The sequence below is a fragment of the Cetorhinus maximus genome, chromosome 10 (assembly GCF_964194155.1).
Source record: "Cetorhinus maximus chromosome 10, sCetMax3.hap1.1, whole genome shotgun sequence".
In the NCBI taxonomy this organism is placed as follows: Eukaryota; Metazoa; Chordata; class Chondrichthyes; order Lamniformes; family Cetorhinidae; genus Cetorhinus; species Cetorhinus maximus.
Genome location: NC_135888.1, coordinates 130,960,056 through 130,983,330, shown reverse-complemented (window position 1 = coordinate 130,983,330; position 23,275 = coordinate 130,960,056). Strand labels below are relative to the sequence as shown.

The 23,275-nt window shown below is 43.6% G+C and overlaps 1 protein-coding gene across 1 annotated transcript in view; it reads right to left on the bottom strand.

Moving 5' to 3' along the window:
* Positions 1–4,413: 4,413 nt before the first annotated feature.
* The window catches only part of mgat4b (alpha-1,3-mannosyl-glycoprotein 4-beta-N-acetylglucosaminyltransferase B), a 191,907-nt gene continuing 173,045 nt past the window's right edge, over positions 4,414–23,275 (bottom strand). Inside the window, exons 11-15 of the mRNA XM_078549762.1 lie at positions 18,264–18,457; positions 12,133–12,211; positions 10,095–10,182; positions 9,736–9,848; positions 4,414–4,807 (exon numbers count right to left, since the gene is read on the bottom strand). Coding sequence (XP_078405888.1) covers positions 4,781–4,807; positions 9,736–9,848; positions 10,095–10,182; positions 12,133–12,211; positions 18,264–18,457 — 501 coding nt within the window. The 3' untranslated portion in view covers positions 4,414–4,780. The remainder of the gene's footprint in view (positions 4,808–9,735; positions 9,849–10,094; positions 10,183–12,132; positions 12,212–18,263; positions 18,458–23,275) is intronic.

Here is a 23,275-nt window from a genome sequence, read left to right as displayed (position 1 = left end):
ACCAGTCCGGTTCTAGGGATTACGAGTCCAGTAACCTGATTGTTGCCTTAGCAAAGATCAGCAAGTTCAGTGCAGAGGATCAGAATTGGAGTTTGAGAGATCTGTAGAGCTCTCAATCACAATGAGCTGTTATCAACAAAGTCATTTGACAAGCTTTTATTGTCTTGCTGAGCAGTGTTCTCTGTAAGTGAAATGCTCGTTATGTCATTCATGATCTGGCATGTCCCTCACTATACCATTGTCATCAAGCAAAGGGACCAACACTGGTTCAATGAGTGTAGACGAGCATGCCAGGACCAGCATCGGAATACTTAAAAAATGGGGTGGCAACTTGGTGACAGGACAACATACAACTTCCACAGTTTAGAATGCATGCCATAGAAAGAGTTAAGTGATCTCACAACCAAAGGGTCAGATTAAAGCCTAGCTGTTCAGCCACATCCGTTCATGCATGGTGGTGGACAATTGAACAACTAACTGGAGGAGATTCCACAAACACTATCATCATCAATGATGGCAGAGCCCAATATGTGAGTGCAAAGTTCAAGGCTAAAGTGTTTGCAAACATCTTCAGCTGGAAGTGCCAAGTGGTTAGGGTTAGGGTCAGTCTTGAGCCAATTCGATTCACTCCATGTGATAAGAAGAAATGGCTGAGCACAATGGATACAGCAAGGACTATGTGCTCCAAAACTACCATCCCCTAGCTTGGTTTCAGTACAGCTACAACACCAACAAAATGGAAAATTGCCCAGGTATGTCCCGTCCACAAAAAGCAGGATTAATTCAATCCACTCAATAACCACCCCACCAGTCTATTTTCATTCATCAGCAAAGTGATAGAAGGTGTTGCCAACAATGCTATGAAGCGGCACTTATTCACTAATAACCTGCTTATGGATGATCAGTTTGGGTTCTGCCAGGATTACTCAGTTCCAGACCTCATTACAGCCTTGATCCAAGCATGGACAGAAGAGCTGAACTTTAGACTTGAGGTGAGAGTGACTGCCCTTGACATCAAAGCAGCACTTAACCAAGTGTAGCATCAAGGAGCCCTAGTAGAATTGAAGTCTATGGGAATTAGGGGGCAAACTCTCTAATGACTGGGGTCATAACTAGCACAACAGACGATGACCCCCAACAATCATCTCAGCCACAGGACATCAATGCAGTTCCTCAGGGTAGTCTTCTAGGCCCAACAGGTTTCAGCTGCTTCTTCAATGACTTTCCCTCCATCAGAAGTGGGAACGTTTGCTGATGATTACGTTGTGTTCCTGGAGTTAATGTCTGCATGCAACAAGACCTGGATAACATTCAGGTTTGGTCCCAAGCGGTAAGTAACATTTATGCCACATAAATGTCAGGCAAAGACCATCTCCAAGCAAGGATGTTGATGACGATTGTACAATGTTCAGTACTATTCACAACTCCTCAGATGCAGAAGCAGTCTGTGCCCACCTGCAGCAACCTGGACAATATTCAGGCTTGGGCTGATAAGTGCCAAATAACATTCATGCCACACATTGATCATCTCCAACAAGAGAAAATCCAACCACCTCCCCCTGTCATTACCATCACCAACTCACCACCAACATCCTGGGGTTACCATTGACCAGAAACTTAACTGGACCAACCACATAAATATTGTGGCTTAACAGCAGGTCAGGCGCTGCAGTGAATGACTGAACTCCCCAAAGCCTTTCCACCACCTTCAAGGTACAATTTTGGAATGTGTGCAGCTCCATGACACCATCCAGCATATAGTAGCCTGCTTGACTGGTAGCTCATCCTCACTTTCATTCAGTCCCTTCATCACAGCACAAGATAGCTACTGCGTGAACCATCTCCCAGATGCACTGCAACAACTCACCTAGGCTTCTTCAAAAGCACTTTCCAAACCTGTGACCTCCACTGCCTAGAAGAACAAAGGCAGTGGCTGCATAGAACACCATTGCTTGCAAGTTTCCCTCCAAGTCACACACCATCATGACTTGGAAATATATTGCTGTTCTTTCATCATTGCTGGGCCTTCATCCTCGAACTTCATCCTGAACAGTACTGTGGGATCACCTTCACCACACACTGCAGCAGTTTTAAAAAAACAGCTCATACTCATCTTCTACAGGGCAATTAAGGATGAGCAATAAATGCTGACTTTGCCAACAACACCCACATACCATTAATTTTAAAAAAAACCCAAAGGGCACTGTTGAAGTCAACTGCAGAACCCTTGCCACCACCACGACTGACATCAATGAACTCGGAATAGATTGAGTACTGAACCAGGGACCTCAATGGTCTGAATGGCTGAGTACCATACATACTGGGGCAAGTACCTTAACAAACAGAGCCATTAGAAGAATAATCAGTCCTCACTCAAATGGATGTCCAAATATTCAGGGAAATCTGAATTACTCAGATTAATTCATGATCATTTGATTATAATGGCCTGAATCTTCTGAGCAGTGGCAATGATGAACAGATTGTCGTTGAGCTTGATGATTCTCCTGACCCAACACTTCTTCCGGGATGTTACAATCCTGGCTGTCAAAGAAATGTGCAGGACACTGTCCCTTGGGGAACTCAGTCGGAACGGAGTAGAGTTGTGGGGAGACATGCCCCCTTTTCACAGCACTCGCTGCCATATGGTAAGTTTAAAAGTCCAGTCTTTGAATGTTAGTGAATGGGTGAGTGGATAAATGGGCAAGTGCGTGAATGGGTAGGTGGCGGAGGTGGGTAGGTAGTAGGTGATGTGGTAGGTGGTAATCAGGTTGGGGGGGGCGGGTGTAGTTTGGTGGTTGAGATTAGTTGGGTTGAGGGTGTAGTCAGGGTGGTTGGGTGGATAGTCAGAGGGGGGTTAGTTTGGTGGTTGGGATTAGTTGGGTTGGGGGTGGGGTAGTCGGTCAAAGGGGTTGTCAGGGTGGGTAGTTGGGGTGGTGGTTGAGTTAGGTCAGGGGTGGGAGGTAGTTTGGTGATTGGTATTAGTCGGATTGGTGGGGTAGTCAGGATGTTTGGGTGGGTAGTCGTGGTAGTCGGGTGGGTAGTCGTGGTGGGCGCCGGGAGTGGTCGTTGTATAGTTACCCAGGTGTTAGACCTGATTTCAATCAATCAGTCTAACATTTTCCTCAGTAACTATCCAGGTAAGTACTGAACCTCTTCCCAGTTTCCAACTCTGCGTTAGAGTCAGGTACGTTCGCGGAATGTCTCGGTGAGCAGGGGAATTACCCACCAGAAGTTTAAACTTCCTGGGCAATTACCATGTAGGCCTGCGCATCAGGGCTTCCACAGGGACCCGACGTGTATCTTCAATCGTAAGTCTGGTCTCCGATGATCTGGAGACCAGAAGATTTGGCCCAATGATTCTCCTCCATCCACAATTATACATTATTAACGATACACATTTATTATCTACAAACTGGACCTCATTTACAGATTGTTGTGTAAAATAGTACAGTTTATAAAATGAATATATTAAATTCTTTCATCCATTTGCTGTGAACTTTATTACTGTTAACATAAAAACACCTTGGGAGTAGAATTCCTCCCACCAATAATTTTACATGAAAAGGTTGATGTGACCACAGAGAATCCTCTATATTTCATTCACACCAACTTTCACAGTACAATTATTGACATGGCAACATTCAGACCCTTCAACTTCGGACTATAAATAATAATAGAATCAGGTATGGTGCTGTTTTGGTTGACAAGGATTTAAAAACAAAGATCTGCATTCATTAGGCAAAGTAAATGAATGAGTTCTTGACTCAGTGTAGTTTTCAACACCTCCAGAGAACCTGGAGCAGAACACTAACATCTAATTTGTTCTGTCAAACTTTCACACCAACAGTTCAGCAGTAAAAGGGTCAAATGCCATGTGGAGTATTCAAAACTGCCCCCCAAATATTGAACTTTTTTTTCCCACATAAATTGGCAAATCTTCATGGGACTTATCCAGCACCCATTTCTAAGGAATTCACGTGAACTCTTACTCCAGTTAAATATTTCAGGGCTTGTTTAAGAATCAGCAATCATGCTTACATCTGAAATACTATTGACTTTAGTGGATATAAAATTGTCTCTAAAATGAGTAAAAATGAGTACGTAAATGATCTGGATAAATCCCTGATTTGAGACATTGTTCAGAGACCCACTTCATTTTCCAGCCTTGGGTGAGAGATGCCCCATATCCCCTTCCTTCAATTAGAGACAGTCCCCAATCCTACCCCTTTCAATTAGAGATACTGGTTATCCCATCCCTCCCCATTTACAGAGATACTCCCCTATTCTCTCCCTTCACCTTACAGATGCTCCCCCTCCCATTCCCCTTCACTTAGAGACAGTCCCTTTCTTCCTCTGAAGCGAAAGTGTCCACCATAGTCAGTACCTCGGTGAATACAATTAGCAAGATACAGGTTAAAAATGGCGCCACTTTTAATAAATTGGACCAGTGTGCATCAGAATGGAAGATCGCGTTATAAATGGATTTTGATTTCACACAATCTTTGTTCTGTTGAGTATAAAATGGTTTCACGTCAGGCACGAGCTGTTCGTGGGTGTGTCACTTTTTGGGGAGGGGCGGGGGGGTGGTGGTGTAGGGAGAGGAGGAAGTTTGCCTCACTCAAGGTTTCCTGTCTGCTGCTCTTCCTGAATTGACCAGCAGGTGGTGGAGTTTTTCTGCGATGAAATCGATGGTCTAAGAACAAAGAATCCACGAGACAAACTGTTCCAGTCTGGAAGGGAGCCGCACTCCATCATGGTCAAAACTAAATCTTCTCTATTGTTAAGTCTCAGCTTTCTTTATGAATATCTGAAAGAAATGTCACAATATTTTATAAATTAGTGTGATAAAAGGCACATTTTTTTGTTACTTAGAATTTTGCAGCACAGAAGCAGGCTATTCAGCGAACTAACCCATGTCGGTGTTCATGCTCCACACAGGCCATCTTCCACCATATCAGCGTGATCTTCTATTCATTCCTCATTTGTTTATCTAGTTTCCGTTTAAATGAGTCTATGTTATTTGCCTCAACTACTCCGTTTGCAAGGGGGGATGGAGTATAAAAAAGTAGGAAGTCTTGCTGCAACTGTACAGGGCATTGGTGAGATCGCACCTGTGTCTGGTCTCCTTATTTAAGGAGGCATTGAAAGCAATTTAGAGAAGGTTCACTAGGCTGATTCCTGACATGAAGGATTTGGTTTAAGAGGAAAGGTTGAGCGGGTTGGGCCTATACTCTCTGGAGTTTTAAAAAACGCGAGGTGATCTTAAGATTCTAAGGGGGCTTGATGGAGTGAACAGTAGCTATTCTGTAGGACAGAGAATAAATCAGGAGATAATGGGGGCATGTAAAAAAGCAGTACATTAATCATAGGTGACTTTAATCTTCATGTAGATTGGGAAAACCAAATTGGCAGAGGTAGCCACAAGCAAGAATTCATAGAGTGTATTTGGGACAATTTCCTAGAACAATATGTTGTGGATCCAACCAGGGATCAGGCTGTTTTGGATCTGGTAATGTATGATGAGGCAGGTTTAATAATTGATCTCAGAGTAAAAGATCCCCTAAGAAACAGTGACCATAATATGGTAGAATTTAGCATTCAGTTTGAGAGTGAGAAACTTGAGTTGGAAACAACTGTGTTAAACTTAAATAAGGGTAATTATAAAGGAATGAGGGCAGAGTTGGCTGGCCTAGGATTTTAGTAGAAAAAACGGTTGATGAACAATGGCAGACATTTAAGAAAATAGTTCATGACTCACAACAAAGATGTATCCCAGTGAGGAAGACGGATTCAAGGAAAGGGGTAAACCAACCATGGTTAACCAAGGAAGTTAAGGATAGTATCAAATTAAAAGAAAAGACTGTTGTTGCAAAGATTATTGGTAATCCAGGGGATTGGTAACGTTTTAAAAACCAACAAAAGATGACCAAAAATAAATAAAGAGGGAGGAATAAACTTTGAGGGTAAACTAGCAAGTAATATAAAAACAAACAGTAAGAGCTTCTTTAAATATGTAAAAAGGATGAGAGACCAAAGTGAACATAGGCCTCTTACAGAATGAGGCTGGCGAATTAATAATGGGGAACCAGGAAATGGCAGAGGAGTTGAATAAATACTTTGCTTCAGTCTTCACGGTAGAAGACATTATAGCATTCCAATATGAATTGATCAAGGGGCAAAAGAGGGGGAGGAAATAAATACAATAACTACCACTAGGGAAACTAATGGGCCTAAAGGCCGATAAGTCCCCTGGATCTGATAGGTTGCATCCTAGGATATTAAAGGAAGTAGCTACAGAGATAGTGGATGCAGTGGTAGTAATCTTCCAAGAATCCTTCAATTCTGGAAAAGTCTCAGAGGATTGGAAAACTGACAATGTAACACCCTTATTCAAAAAGGGAGGGAGACAAGAAACAGGTAACTATAGGCCAGTTAGCTTAATATCTGTCATTGGGAAAATGTTAAAGTCTATTGTAAAGGATGCAATAGCAGAGCATTCAGAATTACCTAATCTAATCAAGCACAGTTAGCATGGATTCATAAAGGGAAAATCATGCCTGACAAATTTATTAAAATTCTTTGAGGTGGTAGCAAGCAGGATAAACAAAGGGAACCAGTGGATGTAATATATTTGGATTTCCAAAAGGCGTTTGATAAGGTAGCGCATGTCAGGCTACTTAATAAGATAAGGGCCCCTGGTGTTGGGGGTAGTATATTAGCATGAGTAGAGGATTGGCTAACTAATAGAAGACAGAGAGTTAGGTAAGGGGGGCATTTTCAGGATGGCAACCTGTAACTAGTGGAGTGCCAAAGGATCAGTGCTAGGGCCTCAATTATTTACAATCTATATTAATGACTTAGATGAGCGAAGTGAACGTACTATTGTCAAGCTTGTGGATGATACAAAAATAAGTGGGAAGGCAAGAGGTGAGGATGACACAAAGAGTCTACAGAGGGATATAGACAAGTTAAGTGAGTGGGCAAAAAAGTTGCAGACGAAATATAATGTGGGAAATGTGAGGTAATGCACTTTGGCAGGAATAATAGAGGAGCTGAATATTATTTAAATGGAGAAAGACTGCAAAAAGCTGCAGCACAGAGGGATTTGGGAGTCCTTGTGAATGAATCCCAAAAAGCTAACATACAAGTTCAACAGGTAACAGGGAAGGCAAATGGAATGTTGGCCTTTATTTCAAAGGGAATGGAGTATAAAAATAGGGAAGTCTTGCTAAAACTATATAAGGCGCTAGTTAGACCACACCTAGAATACTGTGAACAGTTTTGGTCCCCTTATCTAAGGAAAGATATACTGGCATTGGAGGTAGTCCAGAGAAGGTTCGCTAGGTTGATTCCGGGTATGGAGGGATTTTCTTATGAGAGGTGGAGTCGGTTGGGCCTGTACTCATTGGGGTTTAGAAAAATGAGGGGCGACCTTATTGAAACATAAGATTCTTAGGTGGCTTGACAGGGTAGATGCTGAGAGGTTGTTTCCTCTTGTGGGAGAGTCTAGGACCAGAGGGCATAATCTCAGAGTGAGGGGTTGCCCATTTAAAACAGAGATGAGGAAGAATTTCTTCACTCAGAGGGTAGTTAATCTGTGGAATTCTTTACCGCAGAGGGCTGTGGAAGCTGGGTAGTTAAGTATATTCAAGGCGGAGATAGACTGATTTTTAATCAGTAAGGGAATGGGGGAAAGGCAGGAAAGTGGAGTTGAGGATTATCAGGTCAGCCATGATCTCAATGGATGGCGGAGCAGACTCGATGGGCCTAATGGCCTACTTCTTCTCCTATGTCTTATGGATGCTGAGAAGATGTTTCCCTTTGTGGAGAAGTCTAGAACAAATCCAATGAGTTAGACAGTCCAAGGGTTATGGGGGACAGACAGGAAAGTGGAGTTAAGGCAACAATCAGATCAGCCATGATCGTATTGAATGGTGGAGCAGGATCAATGGGCTGAATTGCCTACTTCTGCTCCTATTTCTTATGATCTTAAAGTGAGTTCCACATTCTAACCACTCTCTGGGTAAGGAGATTTCACATGAATTCCCTCTTGGATTTATTAGTGACTATATTTTATTTATGGCCCCTAGTTCTGGTCTCAAGTGGAAATATCATCTCTGCATTTATTGTATCAAACCCTTGCATATTTTAAGGACTGCTATCTTGCCAATCCACAACTTCATTTCCGCAGAAATGAGCAAGCATTAATAAAACAATCAAAATAAAGTACAGAATTACACCAGTAGAGAAAGAGAGAGAGAGAGAGAGAGAGAAAGAATAAATCTTGAGATTACATTGCTGCTGTACTGGATTTTGATCAATCCACATTTGGATTTATAGCAAGAGGTGCTGATCAATTCAGTGGTTCAGTGGGTAGCATTCCAGCTCTTGAGTCAGAAGCTTGAGGGTTCAAGTCCTACTCCAGGGATCTGGACACAAAACCTTAGGCTGATGCTGCCAGGGGAGTGCTGCAATGTCAGAGGCGCCATCTTTCAGATAAGGCCCCGACTGTTCTCTCAGGCGGATGTAAAGCACCCATGGCACTACTGGAAGAAGAGGAGCGGTGTCCTCTCTCGTGCCCTAAACCAATAGTTATCCTTCAGCCGACATAGGCTAATTATGGATTTTCTGAGTCATTTATCACATTGATGCTTATAGTCGTTACAGAACTTGAGTATTGCTGAAAAGAAAACATTTTGTCAAAGCTTTTCGCCTTGCACTCATCAGGACAATTTGCAAGAATACCAATGTAAGGGGAAAACAGCACATTGTTATTTTCCCTTGCACTGTATTCTTGTGAATCATCTTGATGAGTACAAGGCGGAAAGTTCTGACAAAATGTCTTTTTTCTCCAGCAATACATTGACGTTTGTGAGATCTTGCTGTGCACAAATTGGCTGCTGCGTTTTCCTACATTACAACAGTGACTGCATTTCAAAAAGTCCTTTGTTGGCTGTAAAGTGCTTTGGGACGTCCTTGAGTTGTGAGAAGTGCTATAGAAATGCAAACTCTTTCATTGTTTGCTTTATTCCAGCCCTTGAGAGAGGACAAAGATAATTCCGGACATCGGGGGTTTAAATTAGTTACTACATTACGACAGGGATTACGTTTCAAAATGACAAATCAGCAGGACAAGTGAGCAAAGAGGTCAGCGACATAAAGGGGGAGTGTAGCAAACATGCCAGGAAGCATTTCTCTACACAGGTGTTCAACAGCTGGATAGAGCCACCAGGGATTGTGTGACTAAACACCGAGATATGATAAAAAGCCAGGGTGCGATTGATTATCTAGATGCAGCAAATCAAATGGATCTTCTTCAACTGAACCCATCTCGTACTTCCTATTTCAGGAAGTATTCTATACTCATATTTCAGGAAATGTATTCCACTGCAGAAATCAATCTCATCAAAACAAACAATTCTTTTAAGATTCTAAGCTCTGACTGTAAACCACTAGTGTAATATATTAATAATTACTTGCGTTCATTTGGTGTTTTTAACATAGTAAATCAACCCATGCCACTTCATAGGACCGATAATCAGACAAAATTTGACACACGGCCATGTAAGAAAACATTAGGGAGGATGACCAAAGGCTTGGGTAAAGATTTAGGTCTTAAAGAGCGTCTTAAAGGAGAAGAGAGAGGAAGAGAGGTTTAGAGAGGAAACTCCAGAGCTTAGGGCTTAGGCAGCTGAGGGCCCAGTTACAATGGTGGAGTGATGGAAAAATAAATACCTCACTAAGTATCACCCAGACTGGCGAGTCTGACAGGGTAGACAGACGGACAACCTCCAGTGGTCCAAACATTGGATCTACAACTCCTTCAGCGATACCATTTGTGAAGGAAGCTGAAACACAAGGAAAGGATTGAAAAACATGGCAAGCCATAGCGTTCGATTATCCAGCATTTGTTCCACATAGGCAATTATTTACCCCATTTTTCATAGCCTAAACTGTGTTCAGCCTCGTACTTAACTACACTCCAAGGATGCCCATCAGACTTGGGTCTATTTGATGCAAAATTATATAAATTTTGATGCTGTGCAACAGAAATAGAAATCCTAGTACTACATCACTGTGCGTGATAGTCTTACCGATTCGGATATACCCATCTTCTGTTCTCTGGTATTTGGGAGACTTGTCTTTACCATCCAATAAGGTCTCCTTCCATGTTTGTTCTGTCTGTAAATTAGAATAATAAAGACAGAGTCCGTTAATGGTATTCGGACATATATTGTCTTAAGATATGAATCTTTCCAGTGTTTGATTGCAGAACCTGCACTGACCAATACTGTGAACTATATTGGCCCCCAGTCCAGCAATGCCTAATTTTTGAATTCTCACCCTTATTTACAATTTCCACCTTGGCCTCACCCCTCCGTGTCTCTGTGATCTCCACCAGCTGCACAAACCTCCGAGATCTCTACGCTCCGACAATTCTGGCCTCGAGAATCCCTTCAGTTGCCTGTGCCCCAAGCTCTGAAATGCCTTCCCTAAACCCCTCTCCCTCTCTTTCCTCCTTTAAGGCACTCCTTAAAACCTAACCTTTTGACCAAGCTTTTAATCATCTGCCCTATTACCTCCCTATGTGGCTCAGTGTCAAATTTTGTCTGACATACACTCCTGTGAAGCAACTTTGAAAATTTTACTTTAGTTAAGACACAATATAAATGCAAGTTGTTGATGCTGGAAGGGGGAAATGTATCTTTACCCCCAGCACCCAATCAAAGCAAATGGTCCTCCAGGGTAGGGAGAGAAAGAATTGGAGAAGGGGAATGCTGCTGCTGGTTATCCAGTGAACCTTGTTGGAAACTGTACATGGGGACATTGGTCTAGATGAAGTTAAGACTTGGATTGTTCAACCTTTCGTGGCCAAATTGCCCAAAAACAGTCATATGTAAAGATGGAGAGATTATTTAAATAAATTTGGTAAATAAACTCATACAGTCCCACTATGCTCAAATACAAAGCGAACAGGAGGAGACTTATTCAACCCCTCAAGCCTATTCACAGTCAATTAGATATGGCTGATCTGTGGATCAATTCCATTTGCCTGCCTTTTCTTTACAGCGCTTGATTCCTTTAGCCCAACAGAAATCTACTGAGCTCAGTCTTGAAAATTTTCAATTGACCCCCAGCATCCAAAGTCTTTGGTGGGGGAGGGGGCAGTTTTTTCCAAATTTTTGCTACACTAGAATAAGTGTTTTCTGGTTTCACCCCTGAATGGTCTGGCTCTAATTTAAAGGTTAAGCCCTCTTGTTCTGGACACCCCCCCACCAAAGGAAATAGTTTCTCTCTATTGACCCTATCAGATCCTTTCATCATTATACACATCTCAATTAGATCACCTCCCAGCCTTCCATTCTCGAGGCAATACAATCAATAAAGACGCTACTCATCTCTCTATACATTGACTTTAAGACAGAGGTGCATTTCTTGTACCACGCATATGTGGGAGATTGAATAGTTTCTATGCACCTGGGCTGAGAGAAACTTAAGCCACAGAAGGTTTTTATTGGCTGAAATGCTGAACCAGTTATTTGTTAAATGTTCATTCACAGGGCGTGGGCAAGGCCAAAATTTATTGCCCATTCCTAATTGCCCTGAGAAGGTATTGGTGAGCTGCCGCAGTCCATGTCGTGAATGGACTCCAACACTGCTGTGAGGTTAGGAATTCCAGGAATTTGACCCAACAATGATAAAACTGACATAAAGTCAGCTTCGATACATCATGGTGCACCCTTTGAAGATGTACCAAAAAACAGACTGCATTTTCTTCATTAATATTAAACATATAGACAATCTCTGATAGTGGCAGGTGATGAACATCATCTGCAGCCATGTAGCCACTTTGGCACACTTTTGTGTTTTTCTTGAAAATTCGTGCCTTGTGAAGCCTACTGCAGCCAACCTGCCTGGTCTCTGATCATGGCTTCTTCATTGACCAACACCCTGGGAAACAGCATGACAAGTTAAAACTACAGGCATTTTTCTTTGTCAAACCACCTGAGGTTTTAATTCCTCAAGCACTGTTTCCTGCAACAGAAAAATACAAGTTAAAACATTTAAAACATGCAAAAATCCACTACTTGCAGGTTTTCTAAAGCCTTGTCAAAAAAAAAAAGGACTTACATCAAAAGGCAAAACTTCAACTGTGGTGTTGAAGAGCTTGTCACCAGGGTGCTCGATATTCCCACTGCGGAAGAAAAACCTGAGAACAGAACAAAAAGAGGTTGGATGTACAAGTAGGAAGCGCAACCAGGTCAGACCAAGTTACATTTGTACTAAAACTAATCATTCTGGCGATCATCATGATGCTTGAAGGTGCCACACCATTCCACCTCAAGAAATCACTGTGAGCCTCTCCAAGATCATGTGGAGACAGGGGTGACCCAGCCAAAGAAAAGAAGCACCAGTCTTTATCAGGATGACATTTTCACTCACCATTCCCCGTAGTTACTCAGACATCTATTCAAAGAACAGTTCAGTGCCTTTGCTGCAGATGGAATTCTGCTTGTGCTGTACCAGTTAACACAGCTGTATCTCTGAATGCAAGGCAGAGCGCCAGAGAGAGGGAGAGCAAGAGAGAGAAAGAGAGAGAGAGCAAGCGAGCACGTGCTAGAGAGAGAGAGAGAGAGTGCCAGAGAGAGAGCGCGAGGGGGGGAGGGAGAGAGAGGGTGCACGTGCCACAGACAGAGAGAGAGAGAGAGAGAACGTACCAGAGAGAAAGAGAGAGGGAAAGAAAGAGAGAGCTGGGTGCCAGAGAGAGAGAAAGAGGGGAGAGAGAGAGCATGCCAAAGAGAGGGGGGTAGAGAGAGAGAGAGAGAGCGCCACAGATACAGCACTGGGGGCGGGGGGGAAGGAGAACACCACGGGCAGAGAGAGTTGGATAGGAGAGAACCGGTGGTGGGGGGGGTACAGAATCAGAGAAGGGAGAAGCAGTTGGTGGGGGGGGGGGGGGGGGGGGGGAGGCAGAAAGAGGGTGATGCCAGTGAACAGAAGCTCAGCATTGCCTCGTACTCTCACTTCAGCTTCATTTTAACATTCGTTCTTGGGATGTGGGAGGTTTGTGGCAAGGCTGGCGTTTACTGCTAAGTCCCTGTTGACCCAAGGTGGTGGTGGGGAGTCTTCTTCCTGAACTTTTAGTAGTATTCCCATTGTTTGGCTTTCGTATTTCTAGGCCAGTAACAGATACTGCCGCATCCACCATGAACATTTGTTGCTTCTTTTCAGCCTCACTCCCCAAAATTTCTCCTTGCCTCCCTCTTGCCACTGGTTCCCCAACCCCAAAGGCACTGCTTCTTGCTGGGGTTTGCTTCCATTGTTACCAAGTACCACCCAGTATAGTCCGCCCCCAATTCTCCACATGTTAACTAGCTTTCAACCAGCTTGGGTGGGGGATGGTGAGGAATGAAACTGTGTTGGACCCTCATCTTACCAATTTTCCACAAACAGGGGCCTGGGAATCAGGAATCTTGGGTGATTGCCACCTCATGTGACCTGCTGAGTATTTTCAGCACTTTGTTTTTATTTCATATTACATACTATATAACTGAACTCAACACTGGGGAGGGAACTTTGCATAGTTAGAAAATTTACAGCACAGAAACAGGCCATTCATCTGAACTGCTCCACGCCTGTGTTTATGCTGCACATGAGCCTCCCACCCCACTTCATCTAATTCAATCAGCATATCCTTCTATTCCTTTCTTCCTCATGTGCTTATCCAATCCCTGCTGTGTCACCCCTACACTTAACTGGACACCAGCGCTTAGAATCTGGGGACTGCATGTAGTCCCAGCAGTGGCCACCGCTCCCTGTGGCGCTGCTGGGACTACAGAGCTGCTGGCTGATCAGATTGGCAGGCAGCTCTCTTGAGGTGGGACCTGCACCCAAGTGAGGGACGTTAAAACAGTTGTGGGTCTGCTGACAGGCCAGGGATGCATTCCCCACCGACTCTTACATCTGAAAAAACCTGTTGCATCTTTTGTTTATGGCTCCTAGTTCTGGACTCACCCTTGAGAAGAACCATCTTCTCTATGTCTTCTCTATCAAAGTCTTTCGTAACCTTAAAGACCTCTACCAGGTCTCCCTCCCCACCCACGCAACCCCCACCCCTCAATGTTTCATTCATTTATTTGCTCTACAGTCTATCTAAAAAAATTATCCAACGGTATAGTTAATTTTTTCAAAAATCAAAATCTTGGAGATCATATTTTATACCTGCTTTCAAATTCCTTTGTTCTTTCCTTCAGGCTGAAATAATGAAATATTGGAACAGGAAGAGGTCTTTCAACCCCTTGAGCCTGTTCTGAAATTCAATTAGTTCATGGCTAATCTGAATCTTAACTTCCATTTATCTGTCTTGTTTCTGTAACCCTAACCCTTGCCCTATCAAACTCACTTCTAAATTTTCAATTGATCCTCCAGTCTCAACAGCTTTTTGGGGGAGAGAATTCCAGGTTTCCACTACCCTTTGTGTGATGAAGTACTTCCCGACATCACGCCTGAATGGCCTGGCTCTGATTTTAAGGCTGTGCCCCCTTGGGCAGAAATTTACAGGCCCCCGCCAGCTGGTTTGCAGCCAAGGATTTCCATGAAATTCCCTGGGTGGCCTCCCTGATGCCCTCCCATCCAGCTCCAACCTGTCTGCAATTTTACATGGGACAGGCAAGGCCTAAGGGCAGCTCACCCGCCCTCAACCCAAACGCGCTCTCAAGTGGCCAATTATTGGTCATCTTGGGCCGCTTCCTGCCGAGCCCAGGAGTTCAGGGGGAGTGGGGTGTTTGGGGGGTGGTGGGGGGAGGAGGCCAGCAACTCACCCTGCTCAGGCCTCGGGCAGCAAGTCGTGGGGCTGGGGGGTACATCCTTCAAAGGCCCCCTTTCCACATTGGGCCCCCTCCCCCAAGGTCTTCCCCCACAATTGCTCCCTCCCCAACCCCAGCCTCTCCATCAAGACCCCTATACCCCTGGGCCTCACCTCCTCTCCCTGCTGTGATATCCACCTGGTCCTTGACTCTGGGATGTAGAATCTGGGGATTGCTTGTCATCCCAGTCCTGGCCACTGCTGCCAATGGTGCTGCTGGGACTACAGAGCTGCCAGACAATCAGATTGGCTGCCAGATCCCCAAGATGGGACTTCCCCCCCTGAGTGAGGGCGGAAGTCCCATCTCCAGCTAATTAATGCATCTTGGGTGTTAAATGGCTGTGGGGCTGGCACACCCCTGACCATTCATCCAAAAAAATTCTGCCCCTTTCTTCTGCACTCTCCTATCAGAGGAAATAGTATTTCCCTGCCTACCCTAACAAATCCTTTAATTATCTTAAACACCTCAAATGGGTCATCCCTTTATCTTCTACATTCTAGGGAATACAAGCCTAATCTCAGCAAACTGTCCTCGTAATTTGACCATAAACCAATTAATCAAACCATGTTTGATTTCCAAGTGCTGCACATTTAAAACAAAAGTGTCATCCCTGACAGCTCAGAACTTAGCCCAGAATAATAACTGAGTCATACAGACCAGAATTTTACTATGGTCTGCGCTAACTGATTTCAGCTGCATAGTTGAGGCATTATTTGGCAAGGGTACAATAATCAGCGAATGTTCCCACACCCGATGGCCCTGGGCGTGTGAATGTTAGGGGAAGCCCAGCTATGAAGTCCTTTCCCCAGTTGGATAGCCCAAGGTTTGCTGTCTAGCCCAGTGTTGTTTGATTGGAATCACTGAGTAGCCACACGTGTGGCTAGGGTGACAACCGTTAGCCGTATGCACCAATTTCAGTAGAAAATGCCTCACACATGGTCGCACAATATGGGTACATGCACTTCACATGGGTATATTTTTCGAACAAGTTTTCCCCTTTCAGTAACCAGCAAAGTGAAGCAGCCACGTAAAACATAAAATGGTTGGACTCTGCTTTTCTTGTCACCATGTCACCAACAAATGCACAAAAAGATTAAAGTTCATATGCGCAGTACAAATATAAGCACTGAAATCATATTCAGCAATAGACAGCGAGTGCCTCTTATTCAATTTACATTTACTGTGTTAGAAAGGTAATTAGCCACATGTGGCGAGTGGTTGATGAATCAGGAGAGCACTGATCCAGCATGACACATAGGGGAGGATCTTCTGGTCGGCGAGCAGGGGGCGGGGCCCGCTCGCTGATGCATAAATTGACGCGGGATGACGTCAGGTGGAACTCCCGACGTCACCCGTGTCATTTCCATTTGCAGGTCGGCGGGGGCGCGGCCGAGTCAGCTGCACACCCGCTGACCTGTCAATGGCCTATTGAGGCCATTTAAAAAGTAATTAACCTCATTAATGGACCTGCCCATCCAACAGAGTTGGCGGGCAGGCCGGGAGCCCTGGCAGGCGTAAGAAAAAGCATGAAACCTCGTCCATGGGCGGGATGAGGTTTCATGAGGGTTTTAAATATTTAATAAAGGTTTCAGTGAAAGTGATGGACATGTCCCTTCTCATGTGACAGTGTCACATGAGTGGGGACATGTCAGGGAAATGTTGCTATCATTTGCTTAACATTTTTAAATTTGGAGCCGATCTCCCTGATGCAGGACTTAGCCTCAGGGAGATCAGTGTGTTCTTTTGCACACATGCGCGAAAGAGTGCACTCTCAGCTGAGGGAATCTCCCCCGCCCGCACAGGGAGCGCATAGCGCTTCCTGGCTGACGTCACGCTGGGCGGGCCTTAATTGGCCCGCCCACATAAAATGGCGGCGTGCCCCCCATTGCGGGCGCTCCTGCACTTCCCCCCCAACTGGGGGAAAATTTTCCCCGTAAGGAGTGGTCACTAGGGTAAGACACATCAGGGATGCTGCGATACATGGAACTCTAGCCTAACATTAGTCAACTCTATTGTTGCCAATTTCACAATCATCAGACTGACAAGGAAACAACAGCATAGTTAAAAGCTGCAATTTTAATTTCTTTCTCACATTTTCTATAAGGTGTCAGCTGTGGCTCAGTGGGTAACATGTTCGTCTCTGAGGTCAAGTTGAAGTAGCTGGGTCTGGCTCTTATGGATAAGATGATCTTGGCATGGCATGAGGGGAGATAGGAGAGAAATAAGGTAGTGTGTACATGGGCTGTGGAAGGGCATTAATTGGGTGGGTCTCTATCAACCATGCCGTTCCCCCAGTACAGCCCATATTTCCACTCCCTTAAATCCAAGGAGCGCAGATTTGAATGAATGTGGCAGAAAACTGGTTTCACCATTCACCACCAGATCTGGCTGGATCAACAAAAACACTAATCAGGCTCAGTGCTAAAAGCACTGCTTTCATCTCCCAGCACTGCTCACTATCCCAGGATCATCCTAGAATGCAAGGATAAGCCCCAGCTTCATTTTTCTACCGCAAACCAGCTTGTTAAGCACCTCTCCTGACTACATCCTCCCTCACCTTCAACAAGTACAAGGAGCTTATGGACTTCTCTGTCACTAAGATTGCAACCACCTGATAAGCAGCTTCTGCTGTTCCCTTGCCCATTGAGTCAAATTTCCTCTAAGGGTCTCTGTAACCTTGTTCTCTATGTGTTAAATTTCTTATCCTTCATTAAATTCTCTTTTTGCCCTCGTCCCTTCTTAACTCTGTCTCCTTTGAGACTTCCGTGCTCCTAAAAATCTAGCCTTTTTTTAAAACTCATTCCACAATTTTTTTTATTTGATCATGGGATGTGAGCTTCGCTGGTTATGTCAGTAGACTAGTAATCCAGAGGCCCAGGGTAATGCTCTGGGGACATGGGTTATTGCCCATTGCTAGTTCCCCTCGAGAAGGTGGTGGTGAGCTGCCTTCTCGAACCGTTGCAGTTCATGTGGTGTAGGTACACCCCCAGTACTGTTAGGGAGGGAGTTCCAGGATTTTGACCCAGTGACAGTGAGGAATGGCGATATATTTCCAAGTCAGGATGGTGAGTGGCTTGGAGGGGAACTTCCAGGTGGTGGTGTTCCCATCTGTCTGCTGCAACCATTGGCTGCCGTGCCTTCAGCTATCAAGGCCCTAAAGCTCTGGAATTCCCTCCTTAAACCTCTCTGTCTTTCTCTGCTCCTTTAAGATGCTCCTTAACCCCACTCTGTGACCAATCACTTGCCTACTATCTCCATGTGGCTTAGTGTCAAATTTTGCTCAGTGACACTCCTGCAAAGTGCATGGTGTGCTTTTATTATGTTAAAGGTGCTATATAAATGCAAATTGATGTTGTGTTACACAAAGCATTAGATCTATTTAATATTCCTACTTACCTGTCCACTTTCACTGGTGTAAAAAATCTGAAACGTATAAAATCACCAGCCACTGGGGTAAAAGCCCAGAAGAAGTCCTCTCCCAAGTAAGCCTTTTCCAGTGTAAAATGCTGGTATGTTTTCAGGCTGGAAGTTACCTCCGCTGGGGGATTGGAATGTCCTTTGTGTAAGGCATGTTTTCCAAAGTCCTTATCCTGGGAAAGACATCAGTGATTTGCTCGATTAACAAGATGCAGTAACATATGCGAGACTTTCAATGTTTGTGCCTTCATGTACCAGTTAACCAATGACGTGCCGAGAACTATGCTAAATTCCGTTGCATTGAAAAATTAAAAAAACTACAATCAGGGAAGCAGAAGTATTCGGATTTATTCAGCAGTTCGCAGTGTCAAAATATCTTAAAGTGCTTGGCTGTAAAGCACTTTGGGACTTCTCTAGGCCGTGAAAGGTGCTATATAAATGCAGCTCATTTATTTTCGTCATGCAGTGGCCGCCATTATATAGGAAAACCCGGATAGCAATGATCAATTCATTGGTGGCATTTGGTTGAAGCAAGAATGCTTGCTAGGACGTAGAGAAAACTCCCTGCTTTACTGAGAATAGTGCCAAAGGGTGTTGACCAGAACATCCACCTGAACAGGTTTGTTGTATGACCCAAAGCATGGACCCCTCCCTTTAATTTCAATTTACTTTAAATGACAAGGGCGCTCAAAGTAACAACACCAGCCAATGTTCTAAGGCATTGCACATGGAGAGTTTAAACCAAGTGTTGCCTTCAGGTGCAGTGGGATTAGAGATCAGGGGTATACTGTCCCAGGTTAAATAAGTTATTTCTTCAGGCCCACTTTAATGTCTCACATTCTGCATTTATTTATAAATCTGTAGGTCCAGATTTATAATGAAAACTTGTAAGCCTTTAATTACACCCTTCCTCCTCCTAGTGGTGAACAAAGGAATAGTATATTTAGTTGCTTGGTAGTATAGAACTTGAGTATTGCTAGAAGAAAAAAGAGAAACATGCTGTCAAAGCTTTTCATCTTTCACTCATCAGGACAGAGGCAATAATGCCAAATTTTAAAGGGGACAACAATTTACACTGCATGAGAAAAGGACTGTTGATTGGTTGGCAAGTTGGCTCTGATTGGTCGAGATGTTGCGATGGCAAATGAACCAGGGAACTATTGTCACCCATGCTTTTGTTTATTCAAAACAGTTACAAAGTGTGGATATATTCCTTTTGCCTGCACAGGACAGGTCACTGTATATAAATGTATGTAGCTTCTAGCAGGAGCTAGTGAGCTACATTGCGAGCCCAATTGATAATCTTAAATTGATTGTTGGTGCAATTCTTAGCACATTCAGGATCGTTCAGCAAATGCTGCCTAATTGTGGAATCACAACTACATTAGACATTATGTTCTGAGTTTTGCAAGCATGGGTTGTTGAGTACGGTCAATACTCTGTCTATTAGGAACAGCCAAAGGGATGTGCTGTGTGATACAATCCGTCAGTCGTTCAGATGTACAGCCTACTGTTATTGCACTGGTACTGAAATTCATAAACCAGATTACTCGTTTGTGTGCAAGGCAGTATAAATTATTGCTCCCTTTGAAATTTGGCATTCTTGTGTTTGTCCTGATGAGTGCAAGACGAAAAGCTTCGAAAACGTTTCCCTCTTTCCAGCAATGGTATATTTGTAAAACTCAATTTTGCTAAACTTATTTTAAAGCAAATATGACCACATAATTTAAAAAATAAGGTTTTTTTGGAACAAGGCTGAAAGCTTGTCTTTTTCTTAGATAAAATTAATTTATATTGCAGAGGGAAAATATCTGCAGGGCTATGGGGAAACAGCAGTCTCTGGTAGTGGAGCTGTCCAAAAAACAGTATCTAACCTACATAATATTTTGTCTGGTTTCAATTTATTATAAAATATTTGATTCACGCTCTTGGACTCTTTATAAAACCAAATGGCTGTGAATTCACGATTTTGTGCCAATACCTTATCAAATGAAAAAGTGATTTAGTTTGGCACTGCTTTTTTTAAAATCAAAGATTTATGTCAAGCAGATATTTCCTTGAAGCGTTCCTTGAAGCAGAGAGTGGGACTTAATGCGTAGCTCTTTCAAAGAGCCAGAACATGTACAATGGGTTTGAATGGCCTCCTTCTGTGCTGTTAGATTATTCTGTGAGGCAGTTTATCTAGCTTTACCATTTTAAGAATCAAGGATAAACAGGTTTATCTGAAAAGTGGGATCTTCAATTTGTCAGCCATCCAGAGTTTGAAGTACAACGTGTGCACCATTTGTTATTATAATTACAATTTCTCCTACTGTTTGAGCCACATGCATCAACCATGGCTCAGTAGACAGCGCTCTCCCTTCTCTTTCAGAAAGGAGTGGGTTCAAGTCCCACTCCAGAGCTTGAACGCATAATCGAGGCTGACATTGACAGATCAGCACTGTGAAAACACTGCACTTACAGAGGTCTTGTCTTTCAGATGAGGTGTTAAACCATTTCAAGAGCGTTCTCTCTGATCTCCTGAGCCAATATTTATCCCTCAACCCACATCACTAACAGATTTATCTGATTACTTATGACACCGATGTTTGTGGGACCTCGCTGCGCACAAATTGGCTGCCATGTTTCCTACATCGTGACTACAATTCAAATTCTCATCACTGGTTGTAAAGTACTTTGGGATTTTCTGAGGTTGTGAAAGGAGCTGTGTAAATGAGAGTTCTTTTTTTCTGAATCCTTTACCAGCTATCAAATGCTATTGACCAAACTCAAAGAGCTATTCTGCAATGGGTCACATGTGCAATCACATTTGTGTTGAACTCCGGTGCGGAGTCATAAGTAATCAGATAAATCTGTTAGTGATGTGGGTTGAGGGATAAATATTGGCTCAGGAGATCAGAGAGAACGCTCTTGAAATGGTTTAACACCTCATCTGAAAGACAAGACCTCTGGAAATACAATCCTAGGAATCATTTGAAAACTGCTGGTGGTTGTGCCAGAGTCTTTCTGATGGGTAACATGCTTATTTAGGGCGGGATGGTGGCATATGGTTATGTCAGTAGACTAGTAATCCAGAGGCCCAGGGTAATGCTCTGGGGACATGGGTTCAAATCCCACCACATTTAATAATTTATTAATTCAATTAATAAAAATCTGGAATATAAAGCTAATCTCAGTAGTGGTGACCATGACAGCTACCATCAATTGTTGTAAAAACCCATCTGGTTCACTAATGTCCTTGAGGGAAGGAAATCAACCGTCTTTACTTGGTCTGGCCTACATGTGACTCCAGACCCACAGCAATGTGGTTGTCTCCTAACCGACCATGTTGCTGTGTATGAGGTATTACATTTTATTTAGAAAGATAAGGATATTACTCAGAAAATAAGAATCTAAATGGGCAAAGGGATCTAGGAGCACAAACACACAAATAGTGATGATGCAGGTTAATAAGGCCACTTAATAAAAAGCAGACCTAACACTGGGCTTATTTCTCAAAAGCAGAGAAGCTATACTGCATCTGTGTCAAACCTTGGTTATCCATATTTGACATAATGAGTGCAGTTCGGATTGCCGTATTATAAAAAGGATACAAGAGGCACTGGAGAAGGAACAAAAAAGATTGACAAGAGTGATACCTGAACTGCAAGGTTATATTTATTGGGAAAGAATGAACAAGGTCTCTTTTCTCTTGAAAAGAGAACACTGAGGGATGACCTAATAGAGGTTTTAAAATTATGAAAGGTTCTGATACAGTGGACAGAGAGAGAATGTTTCCACTTGTGTGGAAAAGTAAAACTAGAGGACATCAATATAAGATCACCAAAAAATTCAGCAGGGAATTCAGATAGAACTCCTTTACCAAGTGGTGAAAGTGTGGAACTCACTACCACAAAGAGTAGTTAAAGTGGATAATATAGCTGCATTTAATGGGAGGCTAGACAAGAGTATGAGAGAGAAGAGAATAGAGGATTATGCTGATAGACTTAGATGAGGAAGGATGGGATGAGGCTGAAATGGAGAATAAACAATAGCATGCACTACTGGGCTGAATAGTCTGTTCCCACGTTGTCCTGTGCATGTTCTCATATTTCACAAGAAGCTGCAGTGCTACCAGGTGGCCACAGGTGGTGCTGTTGAACTACTAAGAGCCAAAATTAACCCAATCTCAGTGGCACTGGCTGGGATTTTCCGGTCCCACGGAAACACCCACCCAAAGTCAAATTTTCTGTTGCGCCCATGACGATTTCCGCTATGGGCGGGACTGGAAAATCCCAGCCACAGCAAGTAGCTGTACAGATGCAGCCCATAATTCATGTTCTTCTGTAACAAAGAACAAAGAAAAGTACAGCACAGGAACAGGCCCTTCGGCCCTCCAAGCCTGCGCCGATCATACTGCCCGTCAACTAAAACATTTTGCACTTCCGGGGTCCGTATCCCTCTATTCTCATCCTATTCATGTATTTGTCAAGCTGCCTCTTGAACACCACTATCGTACCTGCTTCCACCACCTCCTCTGGCAGTGAATTCCAGACACTCACTACCCTCTACGTAAAAAACTTGCCCCGCACATCTCCTCTATAGTTTTCTCCTCTCACCTTAAATCTATGTCCCCTCTTCCACCCTGGGAAAAAGCTTCTGACTATCTACTCTGTCCATGCCACTCATAATTTTGTAAACTTCTATCAAGTCGCTCCTCAATCTCCCTCGCTTTAGTGAGAACAATCCGAGTTTCTCCAACCTCTCCTCATAGCTAATAACCTCCAGACCAGGCAGTATCCTGGTAAACCTCCTCTGAACCCTCTCCAACGCCTCTATATCCTTCTGGTAATGAGGCGACCAGAATTGCACGCAATATTCCAAGTGTGGCCTAACCAAGGTTCTATACAGCTGCAGCATGACTTCCCAGCTTTTATACTCAATACCCCTGCCAATGAAGGCAAGCATGTCATATGCCTTCCTGACTATCTTATCCAACTGCGTTGCCACTT